This window comes from Alligator mississippiensis, chromosome 4 (genome assembly GCF_030867095.1).
Source record: "Alligator mississippiensis isolate rAllMis1 chromosome 4, rAllMis1, whole genome shotgun sequence".
In the NCBI taxonomy this organism is placed as follows: domain Eukaryota; kingdom Metazoa; phylum Chordata; order Crocodylia; family Alligatoridae; genus Alligator; species Alligator mississippiensis.
The window spans coordinates 26151036-26177858 of NC_081827.1; the positions used below are offsets into that span (position 1 = coordinate 26151036).

General features: G+C 39.1%; 1 protein-coding gene across 7 annotated transcripts in view; it reads left to right on the forward strand.

The window, feature by feature from the left end:
- Nucleotides 1–26823, forward strand: part of KMT2E (lysine methyltransferase 2E (inactive)) — an 89533-nt gene that overhangs the window by 59871 nt on the left and 2839 nt on the right. For 5 of the 7 annotated variants that reach the window (XM_019487468.2, XM_006265198.4, XM_019487469.2 and 2 more), the window contains 11 exons: nucleotides 9173–9337; nucleotides 11290–11598; nucleotides 13138–13392; nucleotides 13599–13743; nucleotides 15361–15614; nucleotides 16181–16237; nucleotides 18268–18828; nucleotides 22015–22319; nucleotides 24763–24851; nucleotides 24952–25071; nucleotides 25216–25307. In XM_019487468.2, coding sequence (XP_019343013.1) covers nucleotides 9173–9337; nucleotides 11290–11598; nucleotides 13138–13392; nucleotides 13599–13743; nucleotides 15361–15614; nucleotides 16181–16237; nucleotides 18268–18828; nucleotides 22015–22319; nucleotides 24763–24851; nucleotides 24952–25071; nucleotides 25216–25307 — 2352 coding nt within the window. Of the gene's footprint in view, nucleotides 1–9172; nucleotides 9338–11289; nucleotides 11599–13137; nucleotides 13393–13598; nucleotides 13744–15360; nucleotides 15615–16180; nucleotides 16238–18267; nucleotides 18829–22014; nucleotides 22320–23117; nucleotides 23213–24762; nucleotides 24852–24951; nucleotides 25072–25215; nucleotides 25308–26823 lie in introns of those variants that run through there. The other 2 variants (XM_019487470.2, XM_059725850.1) reach the window with 2 other exon arrangements.

Consider the following 26823-nt stretch of genomic DNA (forward strand, 5'->3'; position numbering starts at 1 on the left):
CCTGCTCTTCCCATGCTAAATGTTGCTGCCCTTTTACAGGCCTTTAGTATCTTGAGTTTATTATGAAGACGGTTCCGTATATGCACTCTATTTTAAATTGAAGGCTTGCTATTTGAGTGAGAGCATTTCCATTTGGCTGGATCATCACCTTCTGAAAAACATGCAAATTGCTTTTGCTTTTAAATGTGTGTAATTTTCTATTGCCTCTGCATGGGTGTCATTTGTAGAAAACACTTAGATGTGGCTTTAAGATTGCTTTTATCATTTATGCACCACTTAAGCTGGCCATTTGTAAGGTATAATAAGTGAGCAGAGTTTTCTATAGTGACTAGTATTTTTGGTGCCCAGCTTCTAGAGTCCTAGTTTTCAGAGGTTGGTTGTTCAACACTTTCTGAAGACAAGTCCATTTTAAAGAGTTGGACATTCAGAATTTGAGGTGCCCAAAATTACTAGTTGATTTTGAAAACATTGATCAGGATTTACAATAGTAATAAATGTGTGTTAATTGTCATGTGAAAGTTCATCCTTATTGTCATATTTATCATTGTTATATATAAAATCTTTTTAGACAAAAGTGACTTCCAAAATGTCAGTGATATCTGTGACATACAAGCTTGAGTGAACATTTTCTTTCAAGTCTTTGCATATACAAAAGCATTAATATGCATCTAAAATAAATCTGCTTTTTATTTTGTGAAATGGATTTTGAATCTGCAGATTTTGTGCATGCAAAAATTTGGTGGGCAGAATGAAGTTCACTCAGATATATGGTCAGTTATCTACCAGGTTTTTACTTTCAAACTAGATAGAGTAAGTATGTTTACAAGCTTGTTTCTTGTGTAAGCAAAATCTTAACCATTAAAAAAAGTACTACTAAAAATGTATATCTTCAGATGAGAGCTTTGTGACTTAAAGGACCTTTTGTTAATATAGGATATTCATAATTTGATTCTGGATAATATTTTAAATCGGGGGTGGGCAAAATACGACTCACGGGCTGAATCTGGGCCACCAAGCACTTCCATCTGGCCCACAGCACCCACCAATGAATTGCACCCCACCTAGCCCTTCCACCCAGGAGGGCGGGAGGGAGGCACTCACTCATACCCCCCAACATACCATATTATGCCTCCCTCCCACCCTCATGGGCAGAAGGGTTGCTGGCAGGGTGGCAGCTGCTGCAGCGGTGGCAGCTGCTGCAGCGGTGGCAGCCACCCCCATGGGAACCTGTTTGACTTCCCAGGCATTTGGCTCGCTCCAGGCAGCAGGTAGGGAAGTGGAAGGGCGGGGTGGGGGTGGTAGAGCTGCAGCTGGGCAGAAGCGTGGAGAGTAGCACAAAGCCCATGCCCAGATGGGGCAGCAGGAGCTCAGGTGGGCAGCGTGTGGGTGTGAGGAAGGTGGAGGAGTGTGGGAACCCCCACACACTTCCCCCACATGACGTGCAGACCCTGCTGCTGGCAGAAGCAGCTGGTAGGGGTACTCGGGCACTGGTGCGGGGTGCCATTGCCTGCGTCAAGCATGAGCACCCTGAGTGCCCCTGCCTGCTGCTGCTGCCTGCCACGGGCTGCCAACCATGTAGTGGAGTGTGGGAGTCCCCACACCCTCCTTCACACTCCACAAACCTCACACACCCACACCCTGACCCTGCAACCCCCACTAACAGCTGTATACATACCTCAGTATACCCTGTGCCCTTCCACACACAGCCATACCACCTCACAACCCCCTCCATGCACCCCCCCACAATATACAAGAGTAAGACTTATTTTGAAGTTATTATGCAACCACCTCTTTATAGAGTACACAAATCATGACCAAAATATTTTTTGTAATAAAATTAAAGTATGCTATAGTAAGTGTTTGACTTTTAGTGTATGATTTGTTTTTTTCTGGTTCTGAAATGGCACCCCCCCCCATCCTCCCAAAAGGGGTATTGGGCGGGGGAGGGGAAGGCAAGAGGAGGGATGTCCGGTGGCAAAGTTCAGAGGCTAGAGGATGGGACTTCCAGTTCCAGTATGGCAACCAGGGTGCGGGGCTACCCATACAGCCCTTGACAGCCCACCAAAGCTCATTTAAGTGGCCCTCCTCCTGAAATAATTGCCCACCCCTGTTTTAAATGTTGAAGTAGGATTCCTAAAAGGCATAGATAGCATTTTCCCTGTAAAGAAGTCTTTTAAAAAAGTAACAAACCAACCTTTAATTTTAGATTACAGAACTGTCATAATATGGTACTTGCAACATCTTAAGTATGGGCCAGTATTTAAGAAACCCATGCAATGGACAGGTCAATATTCCAGGGAGCTGGTAACCTAGCTCAAATTCTTTATAAGAAAGAGGTTGGGGAGCTAGGGCTATTGCTAATACATTTTGGTTATAACACTATTTAAATTTTAGCAATGGTGGGGAGAAGGGAAGAGGTAGACTGAATATCACATGGCTTGTTTCTTTATGAACAACTTTGACTGTGGGACTTAAGAATTATAATAGGTCACTGTAATTAGATACTGTAAATGAAAATAATATCCACTGCAGTTTCTTTAGTGCTAAACACAGTTGTGGTGCCTGAAGATAATATCAACTAGTTTATGGCAGTCTTGTAATGAGACAATGTAAAGACATTTCTCCTTGCCATATTAAATTAAAGTTTCCTTTTATGCACTTAGCCCTCATTCTGTTTAATAATATTTTTATGAATATGCTAAAGATAACTTTTTTCTATATTTATAAATATAATTAAGATGTTTTTGTTGTTGACAGTAGAATAACACAATAGAGAACTGTGATAATTTAGATATTTTGCCATCTACAATATAAACCTTCCCCAAAAAATTAGCCTCCCAAAATTGTTGTATATGTATTAAACCAGGAAGCCAATTTTCTTCCTGGGGTTAGAAACACCCTGGTTTAATTAGTACTCTACAGTGGAGCAGCTATGGTATTATTATGCAAGTAGCTGAGGGAAGAGTCAGTTAACTGTTAATGGCTCATTGTTCTTAACTCGCTAGAAGTTAGAGAGGCCAGTAGCCTCTCCTTTTTAGTGGTCTTTATGCTCTATTAATCAGACTAACTTTTCTTATGGCAATTTTGCTGGCTGCTCCTGGTCTCTTTCACAGACTGTTTGACTCTTTTCAAAACCCTTGGAGCAGCTAAGGATTCAGTTTAGTATGCAGGAAAGGGAGGTTAAGTCAGCTGCAGATCAGGTTCTTTTCCTGCTCTATGCACTGTGGAAAAATATTTTTGCATAATTCCATCTTTCAAAACTAAGGTGAGTATTATTTTTGAGGGGGGGGAGGGTGTTGTGTGCAAGAAAATATGTTGTTGACTGTAGTCACATTACATATATGATAATCTTGTAGTTTTTGGATTCCTATGAGTGTAGCACCCAATAGATCATATAGTTGATTGTGCAGTACAGGTATATAATAACATATGAAGTTTTAGGTTCACATTTGTTGATGTGTTCATATTTAAACCATTCAGACCATCAGAACTGGCAGGAGTGAATAGAAGGAAAATGAGATCAGCGGTGCCCGTCTTGTTGCTAAGCATAAGTCAGAGGCCTTTATATGAGTTTGCAGTCAGAATTTTATTCCATGGTGGGAATACTTAGTCCTAAGGGGAAGGACTCCCTGCTTCATATCCCTTGAACCAGAGATAATGTAGGAAGCAAAGGCAGCAAAAAGAACCTGCTTTGGGGAAAGGGAAGGGAATGTAGAGGCTCACAGAACGATGTGGAGGCGAATGGGAGAAAGGTGGGTGGAGGCTAAGAATAGCAGATTGAGCACAATGGGATGGAAGGGGAAGAATTATAAAAATAAATAAATGATTAAAATAAGCAGGGGTGGAGGGGAAATGGGCAATTGACTAGACTCCTGTCTTATTTCTTGTTTTGGTTTCTGTATACTTTGGATCTTGATCATTCTTCTTTCTCTAGTTATCAGAGAGGATTTTTGAAAATGAATTAGCTGGAATTTGAGAATTAGCTATAAAAAATACATAGAGATCGGGATCATGGTAGAGCAGGACATGGATAAGGACCTTTTATTATTATCTTCTCCATATGCCAGCTTTGATTCTAATTGGGGGGGTGGCAAAGGAAGGAGAGCTGCTTAGTAATAAAAGAGAACAAGGAATTTAGGCACCTTTTTTCTGTTTCCTTTGTCTAGTCAAAATATACCTTGGCTCACCTATCTTAAGACCTTCTAAAATTGTCCCTTGGACCTGCCCTCCTAAATTGTAATCATTACTCTGACAACATATCGTATTGTTCTGATTATAAGTTGAACCTACATATAAATTCACCACACATATAGCTGACCACACACTTCCAGATTAAATTCTAGGAAATTTATCTTTTCCCTGAATATAAATCAGTAATTGCAGATGAAGGCCTTAAATTGCTGTTGGACCTTAAATCTCCCACGGTGGAATCAAATAACCAAGGAAAGGACCCAAAGGATTAACCAGCACAAAATATACAAAGCAAAAAACCCAAAACATTGCACTAAAAACACATGACTCAACATTTTTACCACAGGCATAAAAATATTGCAGGTACAGAAGTCAGAATTGTAGGAGGCCTGCTTATAGCTGTACACTGTGTATGAGTTTAGTGCAGCTTTTATCCCCTCTTGCTACTGCTGACACTCTTGAAACTTGTCTCCAGGAATTTACCTTCATTTCTACCTCCCTCCCCCTCATTAGGGCATTCTGCGATGATATCTTTGTTTTAGATGTAATTGATGCAATCTGTTGTTTATAAATGCATACCTTTTTTTCACCTTAACTATGTAGTATCTTCACACAGAGTGAAGGTTACCTGACTTTTGCTTGATTAAATTCCTTCTGAATCAGTGGAGTACATTTCTGTCCAAATGACAGAACAAGGATCTATGGTCTGAAGTTGAAGCAAGGGAGGTTTAGGTTGGATATTAGGAAAAACTTTCTCACTAGGAGGGGACTGGAACAGGTTACCCAGAGAGATTGTGGAATCTCCATCCTTAGAGGTTTCCAAGACCTAGCTAGACAAAGCCTTAGCTGGGATGATCTAGTTGGGAATGGTCCTGCTTTGAGAAAGGGGCTGGACCTCCTGAGGTCCCTTCCTACCCTAATTTTCTTTGATTTGATGTGACAGGCTGAGTGGGATTCTGGGTGAATTGTTTAGAAGGGCATAGCTTAGCTGTGAGAGTGAAGAGGTAGTCACAGTGTATTCAGTACAGTGGTTCACCATGACTTAAAAAAGAGATGGCTCTGAGGGGGACTACCCACAGTGGGGACTACCATGCATCTTCAGATGGGCTGTACTAACTTATTGTGGTAGGTTTCCATCAGTATGTTTCCCCATATGGGTGACGTGTGTTAACATCAAGCTTAGTGTTGGCTGCATTTCATCAGCTTCATTGCTGGCTTCTGTTATTGAGCACATGCTGCTTTTGCCAGCAGTTTAATGATAGTGTATTTAATGAGGTTTCCTTTTATGTGGATGTAAGACAAAGGCCTTTTTTTCCCCATACTGATGGGAGGGGGAGGAGATGACAACCTTGGCTCATGTTCAAGTCGATATGTTAACCACATCTGTCACAATCCTGTATTTGCCACTGTAGCACTTAGCAGTCCTATGTGACCAGGACCCCATTTGGTTATGGGCTGTGCCAGTTTCAGGTATAGCAACATTAAATCAATACGTCAGTCATGTTTGTAATCTCTTTTCTGAGAGTAGGTAACCAGTGAATACGAATCCAGTCAAATACTATAATGAATTATAATGAATTAAAAGTAATCTTAACAAACACCATCCTGTTAGAAGCAGTAATCAGCATTTGTGGTTTTACAATAACATACTACTTTCTATATTTTTTCACTTATATGGTTTCATACAGGAACTGTTAAATGTAATGTAATAAAGCTGACTGTGCAAAGAGTTACTGAATATGCAAAACAAATAGAACCAGATTTTTCCATATTTCGTTTATAGTAAGTAACCTTAGCTTTAATATGTTGCACTAGTAGGTTATAAATTTAGATGGAACTTTGTGTATTTTTTTTTTTGTTTTGTTTATGTTCATGGTAGCAAGGTTAACACGCAGATTGTCATTGCTGGGCATTAGTAAGTCTCTCTGGCATATTTGGAGATTGTGTGTTTTGTAATTCTATGTTCTTCAGACTACCTTGATGGGAGCATAAAGCTATATTGATTTCCACCACGTTCATGTTTCCAAAGTTATAGTCACAGTCAACAGAGCTGGAGACATAATTTACAAGACCATGAAAACTTAAAAATCTAGAAAATATCTGTACAGGAAGGGTAAATGCCAGGGAATTACTAATGAGGAAAGAATTAACTAAATCATGACCTAACAGATGAGGTATATGCCAGCACTTCTGCCCTAAATATTTTAAGGTAATCTGATAAAAAGACATGGGAGTTGAGTATGAAAAAGCACACCCTGAACAATTTCAAGGTGGCCTTTCTTGATATTTTTTTAAGTATGCAATAGGCTTCTGAGAGAAATGACGTTGACTCTACTGCTTTAACTCGTTTTAAAACTATACAGGACTAAACAATTCAGCATACATTATGAAGACTAATTCTGCAGTGTCATAGGCACAATTAAAAGTTTGATTTACAGGTCTGCTGTTACTGCTTACAGCTACATTTCAAGAAATTATACTTAGTACAATATTATTGTCCTCTCACTAGACCTTTACGCTAAAACACAATTTTTACTCTATTGATTTAACTTGTATAAGTTGAAATAACTCTTGAATTGGATATATTAGTGTAGTTGCAGATTTTGGCAGTTAGGTAATACAAAGATGGAATGTGCTTCTGAAGGCACTTTGTGCTCTGTTTTGTTGTTATGGTGGTGGTGATTTTGAGCTGTATTGCAATCATCTGTTAGCTGTTAATAGTTGGTCTTTTGATTGATTGATTGATTTTAACATTTGCTAAAAAGAGGATTACAAGTGAATAGGTTTTTGAGGTCTAGTCTCCCACTATTGATTTTTTTTTTTTACAGGTAAGAAGGAATAAATACCTTAATTGAAGTTTTAAAATTAAGGAGACAGTAAAGCATGCTTGTCTAGCAAGTGCACTTGCATTATCTTGCTTTCTACAAAGCTAATGTGCATGACTTCTCAAATTATAAGATGTAGTAAGAGAGCTAATAGCCTCTTTTTTTTAGGCTCCAGTAAAAGAAATAAAAAGCAACTAAATACATTTAATTCTAAATTACTTGGTGAAAAGGGAATGGCATGGCAGCCAGTGTTACTGGTATTGTTACATCAGTTGCCTAATTCTTTAATCACTAAACTTTTCTATTTTATTGACTTTATAGACAGAATTGCTGTAAGTTAAAATATTTATTGTGTCGTAACATAATTTCCTCCTTGATGAGACAGAGCAGGGATTGTTTTACTGCTCCATTTCTCTTTGCCCTAAGAGTAGTTTATATAATAACCATGTTTTATCTGTTATTTCTTTAAAAATGTTATCAGTTACATATTTTGCAAAAAAAATACTGTCAGTTGCATAGTTGTTTGGGTGGGGGGAGGTTCTGCAGTGGAACCTGATCTGATACCCAACTCTGGTTTCAGTGGCAAAGTTGTAATTCGTAGCATTTAAGGTAGCAGGCCTCCAAGCCTTTAAAAGAATAGATATAAGTTTAAGGATGGACTTGTATTTTTTGTCTTCAGATTGCTTGTAGTGCTAAAAGTAATGCTTTCCATAAATGTTTTGCTTCCATTTTTCTCTCAGATACCTGACAGCAAAATGTATCCTGGCTTCCTTGAGCTTCCTTGACTCTAACCCAAAACTTTAACAGTTTATATCAGCAGATATAATGTGACACATTCCACACATTGGAAAAGTGTTCTAGGTTCCTGTTACTGAGATAAGTTTAAAGTTACACAGTAGAGTACAAGTTTGACCTTTCAAACTGCTTGAATTAATGGTAGAATGTTATCAAATTAAAATTCACTTGAGTACACATCTTTGATTATGATTGAAAGGTTATAAAATGCTCTAAAGACCACTTAAAGGCTTAATTTTTTCACTCTTCTATACCAATTTATAAATCATTAAACCACCATGAAAAATTCAAGTAATACTGAATTAGTAAAACCAAAACATAAAAATTTAATTTTTTTTTCAGAGAAAAAGCATTTAAATTTGCTGTTAAGGCTTCTGAACATTAATGCAACTTCAACTCTTAAGCAGGAACCAGTTAAAGTCTATCACTGTAATACAGATAATTCAAAGGTTTTACCTTCAAGCATTAATAAAATTTGCAGAGCTGGAGTCTAACTTAGCTCCTCAGTTTTACTAGCCTGAGCAGTACTGTTGTCGTTGTTGTGCCTAATCTTTATTGAAGTAAGACTTATCTATAATGATAAAAATGCCTTGCCTTTAAGTGTGCATGGCCTTTCACAGATAACACAACGCACGCACCTGTATTCAAGAGCTTGTGATCTAAATTGGTCTTGTACCTTCTGCATTGACTTTAATGGAGCTGTGTGCGTGTGCTGGGGTCTCACTGTACACAAGGATGAGGATCTGAATTGCTTATGCCTTCATAACAAAAATCCAGTTTTGTTGAATAACATAATGATTGTAATGGTGTTGATATACTCATTCTTCCAAGCAGATAATTTATTTTGATATATTTGTACTTTTTAAAAAAAAAAAGGTAGAGTGTGTTTGCTGTGGCATATGAAAAGTGGAAAACCCATCTTCAGCATTTTTTGTGCCATTCTGGATAACTTTTTTTTCCTGGCCATGAGTTTTTAAACGGTTCTTATACGAAATTTGCTTGGAGAATCATGCAAGTAACAGCCAGGGGTCTTACGTTTTGCAGTTATGTGTTGTTTTTACATTTCTCGTGTAATTATTTACTGGCAAGTTGTTATTTTTAAATCTCTGGTTTTAACTCAAAACAGGAAGCGTCGTTTAATCATGTGTTGTAGGTTTAGTATGAGTTCAAATGTTGATAAGATGTTCTTGCTAATTGCAATCATTATAGTACCTGCCTCCTCTCTGAGCTTTTGCTGAATTTGACCAGCATGTCAACATCTTGTGTATTTATCTAGTTAAGTTTTTTATGTGATTTAAAAAAAATAAATGTGCATTTACTATAAAATTAGTGTTTGATAAATTTCTCATTAAATCCTTCAGACAAGAGAAGAACGGAAAATGGAAGCTATCCTCCAAGCTTTTGCTAGACTAGAAAAAAGAGAAAAAAGAAGAGAGCAGGCTTTGGAAAGAATCAGCACAGCTAAAACTGAAGTTAAGTCAGAATGCAAGGAAGCACAGATTATCAATGACACAGAATTCATTCAGGTAACTATCTGTAACTTTATCATCCTAACCTTGTTAAAAATGGTATCTGGAGTTCAAAAGACATCTGAAATTGATTAGATAATTTAATATTTTCTGTTTTGATGTTAACTTACCAAAATGTATACAATTCTTTTTATAGCATAGTTTAGTTTTCAGTTTTTCAAGAATAAATAGTATGATGATGTTTAAAGACATTGGTTTAAATTATGCTCGTACACTTTTTATGTTAGCCTGTGCTGTCTACTAGTTAAAGTTCAAAACTAAGTTACTGGATTTTTGGTTGTAGGCATGTTTGGTCTAAGGACATAGGCAGGCAAGGTTCTTTGAGCAGATGTGGATATCTTTTATTAGGCCAGCTGAGTAGCTGGAAAAAAGTTCTTAGCAAGCTACAAAAAATCATGGATACAAAAAATCATGGACTCAATATTGACATTGGTTTTATGACATGTTACAACCTGCCTGATGTCTGATTCTACAGGTACTTGCCTGACCTGACCTCTTACATTCTTCTTTTCCCCCACCTTTTCTCCCTTCCCCTACTTTTCTGCCCTTTGTCTCCCTGATTTCCTACTATTTCCTTCTTCATTGAGAGCCTCTTTCTTACCCTGTATATTTACCTCTGTAATGCTTCCCTCTGGCCTTTTTTCCCCTCCTGCTTTCTTCCCCTTCCCTCCTTTGCTTCATCTTTTGTTTCTCCTTTCTAGCTATTTATAATTACACTACATCCTCTCACACTTAAAGATTCTCTCATTCCTGTTTTCCTGATCTCCTACTATTTTTTTTTCCCTGCAAGCAGCCTCTTTTCCAACCTGTATTCTATCACTATAATGTCTCCCTTCAGCCTTTTTTTTTCCCCCCTGCTCTCTTCCCCCTCCCCTCTCTGCTTTACCTTTTTGTCTTTCTCATTTCTACCTATTTGCATTCTTACTGACACCCTGCCACACTTTTAGCTTCTCCCATTTCTTGGAGTCTCAGAACAGCAGAGACTCCCTATGCCTGAAGAAGGGGTCTGTGCCCGAAAACTTGCTAAGAACTTTTTTCTACCTGCTCAGTTGGTCTAATAAAAGATAACACATCTACTCAAAGAGCCTTGCAAAACTAAGTTAAGCCTTCATTCTAATCCTGCTGGTGGTAGTGATTGCTCATTTCTTATGACCATAGAGAAGTTGCATAACCTCTTTGTATCTGTTTCCTTATTTAAAGAGAAACTAATACTAGCATGTATTTTGAGGTTTAGTTGGTTGGTATCTTTGAAACACTGCAGTTCCTCATATAGAAGATACTTTTAAATATATGCTAAATATTATGATTGCTATTATAGCTGTTCTGACTTTAAGGGAGACTTGCAATAACTTTCTGTGACTTTGAGTACAGTAAAAATTGAGTACATTTTAAACTATTATAAACAACATAGTTAGTTGCATTAACAACCAGTAGGAAGTAGTAAATGGTCTTTTGAATGTATTGCATTTTTTATAATTCTTTGCCTGTTTAGTAACACAGGCTTATATAAATCATTCAAAATAACACTTTTAAGTGTTACTATTAGCACTGCAAATGGGCACGGCTTTGCAGGCAAGTAAAGAAACAAGGTTATTGCATGTAAAAATCATGTGATCTGACCATGAATGATTCGGAGTAAGGATGAGGGAATTGAATGTAATGAGTTATTATGGTAAAGCTCAGATTAAGAATTGCTGTGCTGAGACCATTGTTCCATCCAGTCCAGTACCTTGGTATACAAGTAGCAGCATCTGGTACTTCTTAAGTTTGTATAAGAAACACTACACGTGCTTTTAGGAGATGGCATAGTAATTAATTATAAGTATTTGTATTTTACGGTAGGAATTAGATCAAAAAGTTGTTAAACCTTTAAGAAAGAATATATCTCTCTTTTTTTTCTAATTGATGCAACTCGTATAACTACTTTATTTGACTAAATCTTGTAATAGGAACCAGCAAAAGAAGAAACTGCCACCAAGCCAGCCCCTGCCAAAGTTAATAGAGCTAAACAGAGAAAAAGTTTCTCTCGGAGCAGGACTCATATTGGACAGCAGCGTAGACGACACAGAACTGTGAGCATGTGCTCAGATATCCAGCCATCTTCTCCTGATGTGGAAGTTACTTCACAACACAATGAAACGGAGAACCCTGCACTTGCAACTGAGCCTGAAACAGAAACTACTGTTGCAGAAATAGTTGCTGAAATGGAAGCTCCAGCACTTAATAAATGCCCTACTAAGTATCCTAAAACAAAGAAGGTATGTCCCTTTAAAAAAAAATCAAGACAAATTAAAGCTTTTCTTAAACTTTCTCTATCTTTGCTCAGGTGCATAATGTCTAACTCCATTGACTTCACTGATGCACTAACATTTGTTACCAACCAACAAAGTAGGCTGTGGTCTACAAAGGCCTATTCCTCTCTGAACTAGTCAGTCTTGAAGTGCCACCCTGCCCTGCCTTTTGCTTGAAGCACAACTGCAAAGCAAAGTTAAATTGGGGATTCCTACTTGATGATGTAAATTTTGCCTAGAATCGGTTATTTAAATCAGTCCATTCTGGTTATGAGAGAATCTATTTGATTTAATTTAAAAGGCTGTTGTTTGCAGGGCTAAATGATTCATTGATATTGGTCAGTAATATAGAATTACCCATTACCCCATTGATGCCCCAGCAAAACTGCGCTGAAGTGAACAGCAGTGGGATACTGTAAAGTGAAAAACCGTAGTTCAGACAGAGCTGAGAAAGTGGTCTGAGAAGGCAATCTGGGCACATATGGAGTGATATCAAATCATCCTACATGACTGAAAACAGCTTCTCTTAGCACAGGTGCCGTTTTGAATGCGTATTGTAAAATTGTTGAGGAGAAACACTCACCCTTTACAATTGTACTCCTGGATCAGGGCTGGGCAGAATACAGCCTATGAGCCAGACCTGGTCTGCCAGCGGCCCATGGTGACTCCCTCAGCTCCACCCAGCCCAGGCCCAGGACAGCCCAGGCCTGTTGTGTGTGGCCAGTCCTGTGGCCCCAGCACGCATAGCAGAGTTGGGGTGTCAGCCAGACTCAGATTCCTGGTGGTGGCTCCTTTCAGCTATTGTTGCCGGTGTTGCCACCCAGCCTTGCTACCCAGGCCTCCAGCACGGTCTAGTGCTGTCACAGCCCTGTGATCCTGGCCCCACCCACCTGTCCTGCTTCCAGATGCCACTCCATCCACACAGCTGAGTGTGCCCTGCTTACAGGGGTCCCAAGCTGGTCTCCATGGAGACTCCTGCTCTGTCCAGCACCCTCAGACTGGTTTAGTAATCTGCCACTTACAGAGTTTTAGTGAGCTGTTTTGGGCAGGGAAGGTTCTGACTCAGCTCACCAGTACTCCCTAAGGTAACTCTACAGCCCCCAAAATTTCTCAACCCTGACCTAGATGATACAGTACAAATAACAGGTTTGACAAATTAGTTAAATAAGACTTCTCACCGTGATCCCAGTTTGAAATTTTTTAATTCTGCTTTACTAATTCATTAGTAGTAATGAATAACTAGGTAGACTTTTTTTTTTTTTTGGTGCATTATTTTGCCATAAACCTAAACTCTCCTTTTTATTGTGACAGTTTTTTATATTTAATACTACACTATAATCTAGAAACTAAATAGCGATCTGTTGTCTGAGCCGGAAAGCTCCATTGATTTATCAATGGTAGAAGGGATTGGAGTCAAACTTCCTGTAGAAATGTACAAAGAAATTTACAAATGAGACCTTGTCTATAACATTTATGAGTATTGAAACTCTCTCTGTTTTTGTTTAGCACTTGGTCAGTGAATGGTTAAGTGAGAAGAATGAGAAGACAGGAAAGCCTATGGACAGCCTTTCAGAAAGGCCTCTGCGCATAACTACAGATCCTGAAGTTCTGGCTACACAACTGAATTCTTTACCAGGTCTCACTTACAGTCCACATGTATATTCTACTCCTAAGCACTATATTCGTTTTACTTCACCATTCCTTTCGGAAAAGAGGAGGAGAAAAGAACCCATGGAAAACCTAACTGGGTCTTGTAAGAAGGTAACTGATCCTTTGCCATACCCTTTCTTTAAATCAAAGGGGGGTAACTTGTTTGTAGATTGTCCTAACAGTCTATCTCACTGGCTGGAAATGCAGTATTGGTAGAATAAGTCCTAACACTTATAGTCCATTCAGAAGTGGAGACCTGTTTTTAATTAGTAACTTAATTGCATCTAATTTATTAAAAAAAAAAATACTTATTTCAGCGTTGGCTGAAGCAAGCTTTGGAAGAAGAAAATTCAACGATGATTGATAAATATAATTCGCCTTCTCGAGAGAGATCCAGAAGTCCTGCAATCAATGGTGAAAATAAAAGTCCATTATTACTGAGTGACAGCTGCTCCTTAACAGGTGATGCTTTACTACTCAAGTGTTATTACAAGACAGCAAGGCGAGAGTGGGGTTCTCATCATTATAGTGTCTTAATTTTTTCAAATATATAGGGGGAAGGTTTTTAAATATTCATATTCCATATAAACAGTATCCTGCAAATCGTTTGTGAGAGTCCTCCCTGACAGTGGTATTGGGTTGAGAGTGGTTTTGTTGTATTCTGTTTTCTTATTTGGCAATGGAAATCTGTACATAGATCATCTTCCTACTAGTGGTTCTGTGGAATTAAGTTTCATTTGTTTTTGAAAGTACAGTGTGTAGGAAGAGTTTCATATTAATAAGTTCAGATTTCGGTTTATAGACTAGAGAGGTGCAAAATACAGCCCAAGGGCCAGATCTGGCTCACCGACTGACTGGATCCAGCCTGTGCCTGCCTTTGTGGTGGTCCACCTGGGACAAAGCCCGCATCATGCTTCCACCCATGCCTAGTGGCCCTGGCCCCAACTAGCGTACTCAGCTTCCAATGGGGCAGTTCCTGGTGCTGTTCTGCTTCCCTCACCTCCCAGCAGGTGCTGCCTGGCTGAAGCTTCCCCCTCCCTGCCCACCTGTCCAAAACAGTGCATAAGGGGGAGGAGCCAAGCTGGAGAGGAGGGGGAAGGCAGCCTGGAGCTGGAACTTACATGCTGGGGCAGGAGCAGGAAGAGGAGCCACAGCTGGAGGTGAGAAGAGCAGAACAGCCCCATTGGCCCAGGGCCCAGCCAACATGCATAGCTTTTGGCAGGGCTGTTCCTGTTGTGGCTGTAGCCAGCCAGGTGCTGCGCTGCTCCTCTTGCCTCTAGCAGCAGCTCCTCCTCCCCCACTTCTAATTGGGGGTGAGTTGCAGCCACGCAGCTCCCACTGGAGGCAAGAGGAGTTAGAGTAGCACCCAGACAGCTGCAGCCACACTGAGAACAGCCTTGCCAGAAGCTGTGCACTGGCCAGGACTGGACCAAGAGGTGTGGGCAGGAGCAAGGTGTGGGCTGTCCCGGGTAGGCCTTGGCCCCATGTGGAGCACTGGGGGCAGCTGTGGACCACACCACCTGGACAACTGTGCTGCTGCATGTGCCCCACCATACCCCCTCCCTCCCCTTACCCCTGGCTGGCTCCCCTTGGGACCTAGCACCCAGGCAGTCCTCCATCCCTCCCTACACCCGTTCCCCCCCCTTTTTATAGGGCAAGGTGTGTAGGGAGCGTATTGCAGCTTAGCCTGGGCCTGCACCCTGGCCCCAAACCCCAAGCTGTCACTGCCTTACAACCCAGCCCCATGATCCCAGCCTCACCCGTCCATCCCACTCCCAAACACCATTCCCCACCCATCCAGAAGATCTTAGGAAGTTCTGGTTAGTTGTTGCGTTTGGGGGGGTTTCATTTCAGTTGTTATGTTTTTGCAGTTTTTTTGGAGTTTTATATAATGCTTTCCACCTTCATAGTTAGTATGAAAACAATTGGCAGTAAAAGCCTAAAAGTTACTGAGGAACTCGTTTTAATGAATGGTGTATTTATTTGACTTTCTGACAATGATTTTAATTGTTCTAAATATACTTCCTCCTCACATAAATTAGTTTAAGTAACCTAGTTTTGTGTTTGTTTATTGTGCAGATCTAACCACACCGTTAAAAAAACGAAGACTGTATCAGTTGCTGGATCCTACTTATTCAGAAACTTCAACACCTACACCGTCTCCATATGCCACACCAACTCATGCTGATATCACTGCCACAGACTCATCATTGTTTGCTACTCCTCCTAGGATAAAAGCAGAAGATGATACTTGTAGAAATGGTTACAAACCCATATATTCACCAGTTACCCCTGTAACTCCATCTCTACATGGAAATGCCATGCACTTTGAGGTGATATTTTTTTTATGAATGTTTTAAAAGATACGGGGAAATACAGTTATTTAGAAAGTTTTTCTGACATTAAATTCTTTTTCTTTTTTTTCCTCACTCAGTTGCATTATTACTGAGTTCATCCAGTGCCAGTCTGTGGTGCAAACCTAGCAGGCACTATTATATTCCTTTAGGTTAGGGCCTGTATCTGCAATTGGATTAATGAGGGTGGTAGATTTTTGGTTCTGAATTGAGTCCTCATGACGTACAATATTTTACGTGTGGTCATGTATTATTCAGGCCTAAAAATTGTATTGTTACTGGTACTAAGCAGTGTGTTTCTTTGTATTTATCACACTGTACATTTTATTTCTTTAAAATGACCTGGTAATTGTTGTCTGGATAGTGGTTATCAACAAAAATATGAGAACAGATGCTTTTCTGCCCCTTCAGATTAAAACAGAAGCAGCACCTTTTAGATTGATTTTAAAGACTGGAACCCTTAAGCTGTTTCTTTAACTCATTTATTACTGAAATCTTTTGTTATTCCAAATTCAGTTGACTCTTAACTGTTTTTATTTGCACAGAATATTTCCTCACCTGACAGTTCTCCAGAAATTAAGAGGCGAGCTTATAGTCAAGAGGTAAGGATCTTTGCAAGAAACTGTAGAAGAGTCTGATCAATCTATAAAACTTCATTAGCAGAAAGAAATACTGATTATCTGCTGTTTTACAAAATTCTTGGTAAATACACTGAAAATTTTGTAATTTTGGTGAATGTCATTGGTAATTTTTGCCTCAGCTTTTTGCATAATCTTGTCTTTTCCCTATCTTCTTCAGCTCAGATGTCTTAATTCTTTTCCCTGTGACCCATATTCTCCTTCCTTCCTGCACCCTTTGGTCCCACTTCCTTAAGAGCTTCAATCCAAAGCAGTAATTCTCAACCAGGGTGCCATGCAGTATTAGTATTGTTGTTGTATTTGCAAGCATCTGCAAGAATTCAGGTAGGAATCAAAAGGGTCAAAAACATTCTGACCTGCTGTGGTCATCCTGAATTCTTTGCAACAGAAGAATTGCTCTGTTTTCACAGAGTGAAAGCTAAGAGCTGGCTTTTTCTAAGGGGTGCATTGAGTTTAATGAGGGATGCCTTGGGCCTAAAAAGGCTGAGTACCACTGATCTAGAGTTGTAGTAGACTAAAGCCACTAGAGGGCAACTTGATCCATAAGCTTCAGAAAACTTAAAAAAGAAACTTCTTTCAAAAGACAATAGAAAAATATTGTATCAAATACATTTCCAAACAGTAAGATATGAGATAAGGATGAATACATTCATTGACTTGATATAATGATTAATAACTGGGTTTTGTTATTTCAAATGTTAATATTGAGATTTAATGTCTGGAAACTATCAGTAAAGGTAACTTATACAAACATTCTAATGCCCTTGGATATTACATGCTAAGCTTATGTCAGTTCTTGAGAAAATCACTTTACTTATTGCAGTGCCAGTTATAAGAATGACTCAAAGTATGCTCAGGAATGCAAGGAAAAAATTATGCAGGAGGCAGAGATTTCTTTGGCTAATGTTTTACTGGACCAACTGCAGAGTGGGGATGGAGTTAGATGAGCTTTTGAATGCAAGGCACTTGACTTGGAAAAAAAAAGTCTTGCATTCAAAAGCCTATCTAACTCCATCCCCACTATGTAGTTGGTCCGATAAAAGATATCGCCACTCAAAGAAATCCCTGCCTCTTGTGTTATTCCTGTACTGCCACAGCTTTAGCATCACTCTTAACACTACCAGAAAAAAATTATTCACTGATACATGTTAATTAGTTCTTGTAGGTAAGGATGGAGGTAATTTGAAATGCGTACATTGATAGTCTATTCATCAGTACTGACAATTGCATAAAAGAGCCATAAGTAGAATATTTATTTTTAAATTACTTTAACAAGTTTAGACTGTACTTATGTCATCTGACTTTAAAAAGTTTCGTTAATTTTATATCAAATTCCTTTAAAAAAAGAAAGAAAAACAACAAATCATACATTAAAAACAAAGTTGGTTGGTGACAGGGGAATACCATGGTGAGTTGGTAACATAGTTGTGTACATGTGAAAAGCTTGAATCCACAAACTTTTCTGCTACTTGGGGCTTCTAAGAATTTGCTTAAGAAGTATTCCCTACTATACAAAGATTTGGATACTAGATGTAGGTGCAGTCCTTTTTCTGAAGATACTTGTCTATAGGGATGGATCGATCCCTCTTGTACTCAGTAGGTTGAGTACTATTTCTAAGATCTTTAGAACCACCTACGCTGTTTTTTGTCAGGCTTTCTTTTCTGTCTGCCTAAGAACTGACCTCAGCATTTAAAAACAATTTTGACATTACGAACCAATTCATTTGTATTGAATTAAAATGTTCTAACTAAGTTGTGTAATATAAAAGGTAAATGCTTATTATGTTGTCTTGTGCTAACCACGATGTAAATAAACTTCATCTCTGACATTTCATAGAGATTTTATTTTATACCAAGTTTGCCTCCAGCGGTTAATGGTGGTAACATTACATATGAAAAAACATTGCTTTATGTATTTATTAATATTTCATCCAAATACTATAATATTGCTATGAGAAAATAGCCAATAACTGAAGCATGTTTTCTTCATACAGGGATATGAGAGATCATCGATTCTAGCACTGAATTCTTTCAGAAATTCCAACCTGACAGAAATGAGCCTGCAAGAAATAAAGACGATTGGATATTCCAGTCCAAGGAACAGGACCGATGTCACCAGGCAGTGCACTGGAGAAAAAGAATCTGTGTCAGACCTCCAGTTGGGACTCGAAGTAATTGAGCAAAGTGCACTGCATAAAAACCTGGAAGCCCCCTCACATGATAGGACTGATTCAAGCAGCCAGTTAGAAACAGCTCATTGTGGACGGGGCACAGTTTATTCCTGGGTAAAAAGTCCCGATAGGACAGGTGTAAATTTCTCAATGAATTCTAATTTAAGGGACTTGACACCTTCGCATCAGTTGGAAGTAGGAGGTGGATTCCGAATAAATGACTCAAAGTGCCTGATTCAAGATGATGGTAGAGGCATGTTCATGGAAGCATCTGTTTTTTGTACTACAGAAGATGGAATTGCATCTGGCTTTGGAAGGACTGTCAATAATGACAACTTGATAGATGGAAATTGCACTCCCCAGAATCCTCCACAAAAGAAAAAGGTTATAACTTTAAGAATAATTTTATTGTTTTTTTTTTTACATGGGCTACTACATGAAAACCAATTATAAAATATCCACATTAATAAAAAAAACAGTTAAGACAAATTTTTAACAGTTACAAAAAAAGTTGTTTTGCGCGATGTAGATAGGGCTATAAAACCTAATAAGTACATTTAAATTATGAATTAAAGGATTAGGTGAAAACAGACTTGCTTAGGGAAAAATAGGCCTTGGATCTATTTCCAGTGTAAAGCCCGTCATATTTATTCAGTCATTTCATATAAATGAGAAACTAATCACTCTCAATTTAAAAAAATAAAATAAAATTTGAAAAACAAAATTCTACCCTAGCCTAATGGATCTTTTACACAGTGCAGCAGGAATATTCCTTCTGAAGTTGGTGTACTTTTCAGAGTAATTATTTATCAAATTTTAGACATTTAAACTTTTCTTAAAACAATACTTTGATTCTTCAAGGGATTTTTTGTTGAGCAAAGTAACTTTTTCAGAACAAGACTGGTTTTTTTTTGTTTGTTTGGGGTTTTTTTGGAAGCTATGCTCCAGTTTCTCCATCTAAAAGAAAGGTGAGATGTATCTACTATTCAAGGTCTCAACATGGGTATGGTAATTTTGTTTGGTGGCTCTTACATACTGTTTCAGCATCTTTAGGTACCCCACATTAGTATGTTGTGATGACCTTGAAATGCCTGAAGTGTTTGTCTTCACAATACTGTGAAATACAGGAATACAGATGGTGAATTTTAGGTATAATGATGCTAAATGACTTGTCTCTGGTCACAGAAATTCTTCAGTGGCACAGGTAATTGAATCCTAGTCCAGTGAATCAGTCTTTCTCTCTCCCACCCCCATCTATCCCCTTCACATAAAAAGCAAAAATATAACTTTCCTTATCAGTTTGGCAATGTTGCAGCCAGTTTCTTCAGGTTCATTTGTGATCATAAACGTTACTGATTTAAGGGCCTTTCTAGAACTCTTATCTGCCTTTAGCAATTCCACTTGGGTGGAAATAGCCAAAGAGCCCAGGGTCTTGATGCTTGCCCTTCCTTAGATGATGCTAATCCATGCTTTATTCAGCAAAGCAATCATTTACTTGTAAGTTAAGAATTTAGAGGTCTGAGGGCTTGCCTACAAATAAAAGATGAATATTCTAGAGTAAGTTCTTCTCTTGGTAGAAGGCTCCTGATCTTTGCAGTTGAAACTAAGAGTGCATTTTTAGAAACGGATAGTAGTCTAGGCCTCCCAAATGTTCAGGAAGTCAGTCTTGAACTTCCCCAGTCAGTGTAGACCAGCGGTTCTCAACCTTTTTTGGACCAGGACCCATTTGTAAATATCAGTGGCCAGTCCCAACCCAGTGCCCCTCACTTCCTACCCATTGCTCCCCTGCCCCCCCATGTGTTGGGGCAGGAGGGGCTTGTGTGGGGAATGGGGGGGGGGGGGGGCCCAAGCAGCCCCTTGCAGGCTCGAACTCTTGCCAGCCTTCAAGGGAAAAGCCACAGTTTCTAATATTTTTCTCCTTTAAAGGAGAATCCATTTTTAAAGTTCGTTCGCGATCTTTTCATATATGCTTGCAACCCACTTTTTAGGTTATAACCCATGGGTTGAGAAACACTGTTTTAGACTAATCCTGGCAGCAACATGATACCAATCAACAACAAACGGGCAGGACACTCCATCCTCTGTCTCCCTTGGGCAGAAATCTTTCTAACCTGTAGCCTCCACATAAACTTTTCACATCAATAACTTTAGCAACATGAGAGGGAATTTTGCTTTGGGGTGAAATAAGCAAGGTAAAATCTAAGAATGTGAGTGTCTCACCAATTAAGTGTGTGCAAGCCAATTTAAATATGGAGATTATCTTAATATTTTTTGAGAAAATGGCTTGTATTCCTTTGGATGGCTGCCTTACTGCATCAGTGCTGTAATCTTTCCTATAGTTTTCCACCATTTTTGTTAATCCACAAAAGAAGTTAATATATGATAAAGGGTAAAACAACCTAATTCTACTATTGTGTTGGCCAAGAATGCCCTAATTTTCAGTTCTAACACAAATGTCCATAGTTCCATCCCTTCTTCCTTTTGCATGTCCACTTAATTGGCAAGTGTTGTATTTACAGCACTTTTGAAAATCTAGCACATGGCAAGTGTGGATGTAGGCAGCTGTGGTATTTGCTGAGCACTGCCATCAGATGCTGTGTACATGGCGGGTCAGAATCTTAGTTGTTTGACTTTTGTGGCTGTATAACACTTTGAGGTGAAAATCTGGTCCACTATCTCTTCCTCCAGCCCTTCCCCCCTTTTTTTTGGGGGGGGGAGGGGGGAGTGCTTCCTGGTGTTTGGATACTAAGATAAGGGTCAAAGCAGGTTGTAGTAATAAAGTTGCAGAGCTAAAGGTGTTAAATCTAAATTGCACAGAAAAATGCTTCCTTACTCAAAAAATCCTCCAGACCCAAAATTTAGTATTTCAGTATTTTTCTTTCAAAACCCAGAAGTTAAACTGTGGGGACAGCTTTACATAAGAGTATCCTTGCTCTTGGCAGGTCCATTCATAGCACTTGATGAAATGTTCAGAGAGGCATGAGCTTTCATATCATACAGCCTGAGTTAGTCTATAGATGACACAGTGTCCTGCCTCCCCCCTAATCACAGGGAGTGTAACAACAGGCTGACTTTAATTCAGTGGTTGCTGTAAGATTTTGGAAAGTTACTGTTTTATATAGCATTTTAATACATGTTCTTCAGTGGTGAAAGAACGTGAAATCAATTTAAACTAATATCAAAATACATTTGAAATCTTTGCCTTTAGAGTACAATAAAGGTTTAAAACACACTAAATTACACATTCTTCAAATTATCATGATTTGAAAGAACAAATTCATGAGAACTAGTAAGAGTGTGACAGCTTCATGCCTTCCTGCTATTTAGATAATATAGGGGAAAACTAAGGAAAAGTGTTCTGTACATTTTCAAAATACATTGCATTGTCATCTAACTAATCTCTTCTTTCCTTTTAGAGATTGTGCAAGTGGTAGGCCTATTTGAAATAACTTAAATTCTGTAGCCCAACTTTCCTGTCTTCCTTTGGCAAAGTAAAGATTCTCAATGAAACACAAGTAAACTTTCTCCGTTTTTTTGTTTGTTTGTTTTTTATCCCCTGCCTCTGCACAGGTATCATTATTAGAATATCGTAAGAGACAAAGGGAAGCTAGAAAAAGTGGCTCCAAGGCAGAAAACTTTTCCCTGGTTACTATGTCTCCTCATGCTGCTGGTGGAGGAAGTATAAGCAGTAATAGTGGTGCTAGCGATGGATATAACAACAGTGGTGGTGAAAACGGAGAGCAAACTGATAACACCACAAACCTACCTTTGCCACTGCCAACTACTGTTTATAATGCGGCTCCAGAAGAAATTAACAGCAATTGTCCAATTAAAGAAGCTTCTTCTAGTGAGAAGAATGATCCAGAAGTTCAGTGGTAAGCCATTCAATACAGCTCACAAGTTTGAAAACTTGAGGGGTAAAGTAGACAACTGGTAATGCAGTCTATGAAAGTGTAGCAGAGCGCCTAAAAAAAATCCATCTACATATGCAAAACTGTAGATACCTTGAATTCCTAATAGCTTTAATGGACATAGGAGTACTTGAAAGAACCTTTCAGACTTGCAGTTTGAAATGCTGTGCTTGGGTAATTCATGAGCTACAGCAGTGAAATGCCACTTTTAAGTTCTTAAATTTTTATATTTAAAAACTTACACTGCGTTTCTGGAAAGTAAGTTTTCACCATAAGCTCTCTTTCAAGTGAGTGGGCAGATGTTTTAATACTTTTTTCTTAGAATCAAAGAAAAACGTCCTTCAGGATATGATTAGAGAGATGTATACACACTTCATCCTGTTACTAAAAGCTTTACTTTGGAGATTTATTCAGCAACTTGTATATTTTTTAAAAATGCAGTGAAGAGTGGAGCTGTGGTAGAAAATTTTAGCTTGGGTGAGTAAGTTCAGTATTACGAAATCAAATATATGTTGTGGCAGGAGGGAAGATGCAGGGTAAGACTGCTGTAGACTTGGAACTACTGCCTTAACTGTTATGTGCCTGATCCGGGAGTGATACGAGTGAGCTAAATCCCCTAAAGGTTGATGCTGGATGAGCAGCAGTGCCCTCTCCCCTGTTGAAGCTGCTCCAAGTGTACGTTTGTCCATGCCATGCATATTCCCTACTGCCATCCAATAGATACATTTGATGTACATATACATTTGATTTTATAATCCACAGAAAATACTAAACTTAACTCACCCAGACTCACAGACAAGATTGCAACCCAGCATTTGAAGTTCTGCACTTCTGAGCATGCACAGTTTTCACAGGCATGTAAGTCAAGGCTGAACTGTAGCCTTGCATACAGTGTGTATGTATGTAAGGAGTGTATGTGATTCTCAACCTGGGTGTTATAAGATCCTTTTAAGGGTAATGTGTATTGAGGAGTTAAGTGCTTGCTCATTCCTGCCCCACTTAATGTGCAAGGGGGTAAGAAATTGCTCTTCCTCCCCACACCTGGCCCCTGTGCGAGGAGGTGAGCACTGTAATAAATGTCATTAGTTTTTTAAATGGGGTGTTGTTAAATTCAGAAAAATTATGGAGGGGTGCCTGGAATTCAAAATAGGCATGATGGTAAAATGGATTAAAAAGTTGATATGCATCAGTTCCCAAATCTGCCATGTAGCCAAGAAAGTAATTTTCCTGCCTGTTGCTTAATAACATTTTTTTCTTCCCTTTTATAAAATGGGCATGATACTGCCCTCCTTTCAGAAAATGTTTTGAGATCTAAGATGGAAAGTGCTATAATGAGGCCTTTGAGGTAGAAGGGCAGGTATAATATAGCAGTACAAGGAGGCCCATGTAGAACCCAAAATTTTTTGGAAAAGTCCATGTGCAGAAGTAGAGGAGCCCTGAGCCTGGTCTGACTGTCATGGTTTAATAGTGTCTGCCTGGCATTTTTCCAGGACTATGCTGAGGGCTAATTAACATGTCCTGTGTGGTTACCATGTTTTCACTTGAGCACAGCTGTATGGGCAACATGCTGTAATGCTGCTTAGCACCAGTGCTGAGGTAGGCTGCATATGGTAATCATTTACATAACTCCTCTGCACATTAGTAAATTCCCACCTTACTTGCATGCAGCCTTATGAGTGTGCAAGCAGCAGTTTGGCAGATGTAATTGCCACATGCAATTTGGTAACAGCTGAAGTTGCCTAATGCCTGCACTTCAGTACATTAGCTTTACTTTCAGGACAGATCACTTGAGGCAACGGTCCCTCTACCATGGGCTTCTGCGTTGCTAGCACAGGTAGAGGTGAACTGGCTTTTAGCAACAGTGGGAAACTTTGAAGTGTTCAATTGTGGTAGTGGAAGCCCTGTAGGTAGATCTTTCAGCTTGGAAGCTAAGTGAGGTGCATCCAGTCAGCAGATGTTCATACTGTCGCTGCTGACCAAGAGGACTCTCCAACTCAGCTTTACAAAACTTGGAAAAGTTTGCCCAAGTTCAAATAGTAAAAAAGTAGTTTTTAAAATACCCCATATTTTGCTATTGTCTCTGCTTCACAAATGCTTAGTCTGAGACAAAAGTTAAGGTTTATGTTTACAGAAATATCCACTAATTTTGCCGCTGGCATAAATTTAGCACCCAGAGCATACTTTCCTTTTCTACAGAGTTGTGTGTGTGCACATATTCATATGCTCTTCAGATGAAAATGTTGCAGAAACTGAACTGACTGAGTAGTAAACAAAATGTACCAAAAGCATCTGCATAAGATAGTTTGCATACCAAAGAGCTGCTTTCTAACACTGCATCTAAACGCAGCCTGTGTAGAATGGCCCTCTTAGATTAAAACTGTTTTTGTTTCTTCCTTTTAAAAAAAAGGACCGCTTCAACATCAGTGGAACAAGTGAGGGAACGAAGTTATCAGAGAGCTTTACTTCTCAGCGATCATAGGAAGGATAAGGACAGTGGTAAGTTGACTCATTATCGTAGAAAGTGGATTCATCTAACAAATCCATACAGGAGTTCTTAGCCATTCTAATACTATGTTTGGGTCTGCTTCGTCTGTAGGGGGAGAATCACCTTGTAGCCCATGCTCACCGTCTCATGCCCAGTCTCCACCTTCATCTCACTCAAATATCATTCCCCAGTTGCAACTTAAGGTCCCTTCTTTCACTGAACTTATGGAAGGTCAGTAAGCAGATGACCTCATATGACGCTTGCAGTATTGACTAGTATCGTAGACCAACTTAAAGTAGTTCTGTAGACTTGAATTTTAAATTGCTTAGTAGTTTGCAAAAGCCTTTTAAATGCATACTTTTTTTTTTTTTGTAGAGCCCGATCCTGAAAATCCAGAGCCTGTAACTGAATGTCCATCTCCAGATACTTCGCAAAAGACTTGCAAGAGTCCTTCAAAACTGAGCAAGGTAATGCTTAGTGTGCAGGTAGATGTACACGTATAGTTGTAAATAAAGTGTACACACAAGTATATTTTGAATTTGTTTTTTAAAAATAATGCTAATACATAGCTGACTAGATTGGTACTATGCAGTTTTGGGAATATTGACCTTGGTAACTGAAGTGCTTTGGGTAATCATCAAGAGTTTTTCCCTTATAGATAGTATGCATCCATGTTGCAGAGAGAGAATAATAATACTAGGCAAGTCTTCAACTACATGCAGACATTAGATAGTTGACATTTTCTTTGGCATTCCAAAGCGGAAAAAGTATTACCTGTTTTCTTTTGTGAAAAAACTTCTCTATTGCAATTGACTTGCAAACACTAAGAAGCAGGAATGAAGTAGCTAGAACTTTAGTGGAAGTGGCACTTGCTTTCTGTTATCAGGTTTGTTGAAATGAATTCATTCATTTTCTCTCCTCCCCCCAGTTTCTCTGGAGCATGAACAGATAAAACCTACTGAACTATAAATCAGTGTAATTGATGTAGTCCGGTTATTTCTCAAATCTACTAAAATTTAAATGTAGCAACCACATTCACTATAAGCACAGTGGGTTAATGCTCAGATGTTTCAGAGTTTTCTGCACATTTAGAATTACTAAACTCCTGCTCTGCTTGGGTGTGTCAGAAGCACGACTGAGCCTTCGCATATTTTCGGAGGGGCAACTTTGCCTCTGCTAGTGAATGGTTAGATATCAACAAGTGACTTCAGTGCATCTACAACTTGTATCTTTTCCAAAAACTTCCTTTTAAAAAGTACCTTTCTGTTTGATAATTTAATAAATGGATAGACACACAGGTGCGTTTGTTACATTATCGCAGAAGTTACATGCTTTAAAAATGAACACATTAACAAATGATTTAATTGTATAACATATCCATGTGTTGTTTTTGCTGTGTATGGCTGAGAAATCCGTTAAGTGTACTCGGCATCACCACAGTTTGCTGGTTGTACGCTGAAGAATTCTTTGACAGCCAGTAGTAATGGGACTTAAGTACTTCTTACCTTAAGGGGAATTTTCTCTTGCCATGTTCAGGGGCTTGTAGTTGAGGCACTGACGTGAAAAGTATAGAGCAGGGTTTCTCAACTGGTCGGATGTGAAGGTCCTTCAGGTGGGACTCAGGTTGCAGCAGTGAAACCAGAAGTGCCACGGTGGGACTTCTGGTTTCACTGTTACACACTTTGATTGGCTGCTGGCACCCCCCACCCCTCTTTTGTAATCCTATAACACTTTATGAGCTGAAAATCTGGCCTGCTATCTCTTCCTCCAACCCCTCTCTTCTTTTGGGGGGTTTTGCTCCCTGGTGTTTGGATACTAAGATAAGGTTCAAACCCAGTTGTAGTAATAAAGTTGCAAATATAAAGGTGTTAAATCTTTGCTCTTTGACTGGCTTCTGGGGGACCCCCTCCCACTCGTTGACCTGTGGAATCAAGATTTTTTTGACCTTAGGTAGGTGGGGACATAAGGTGCAGAAGGTTGAGA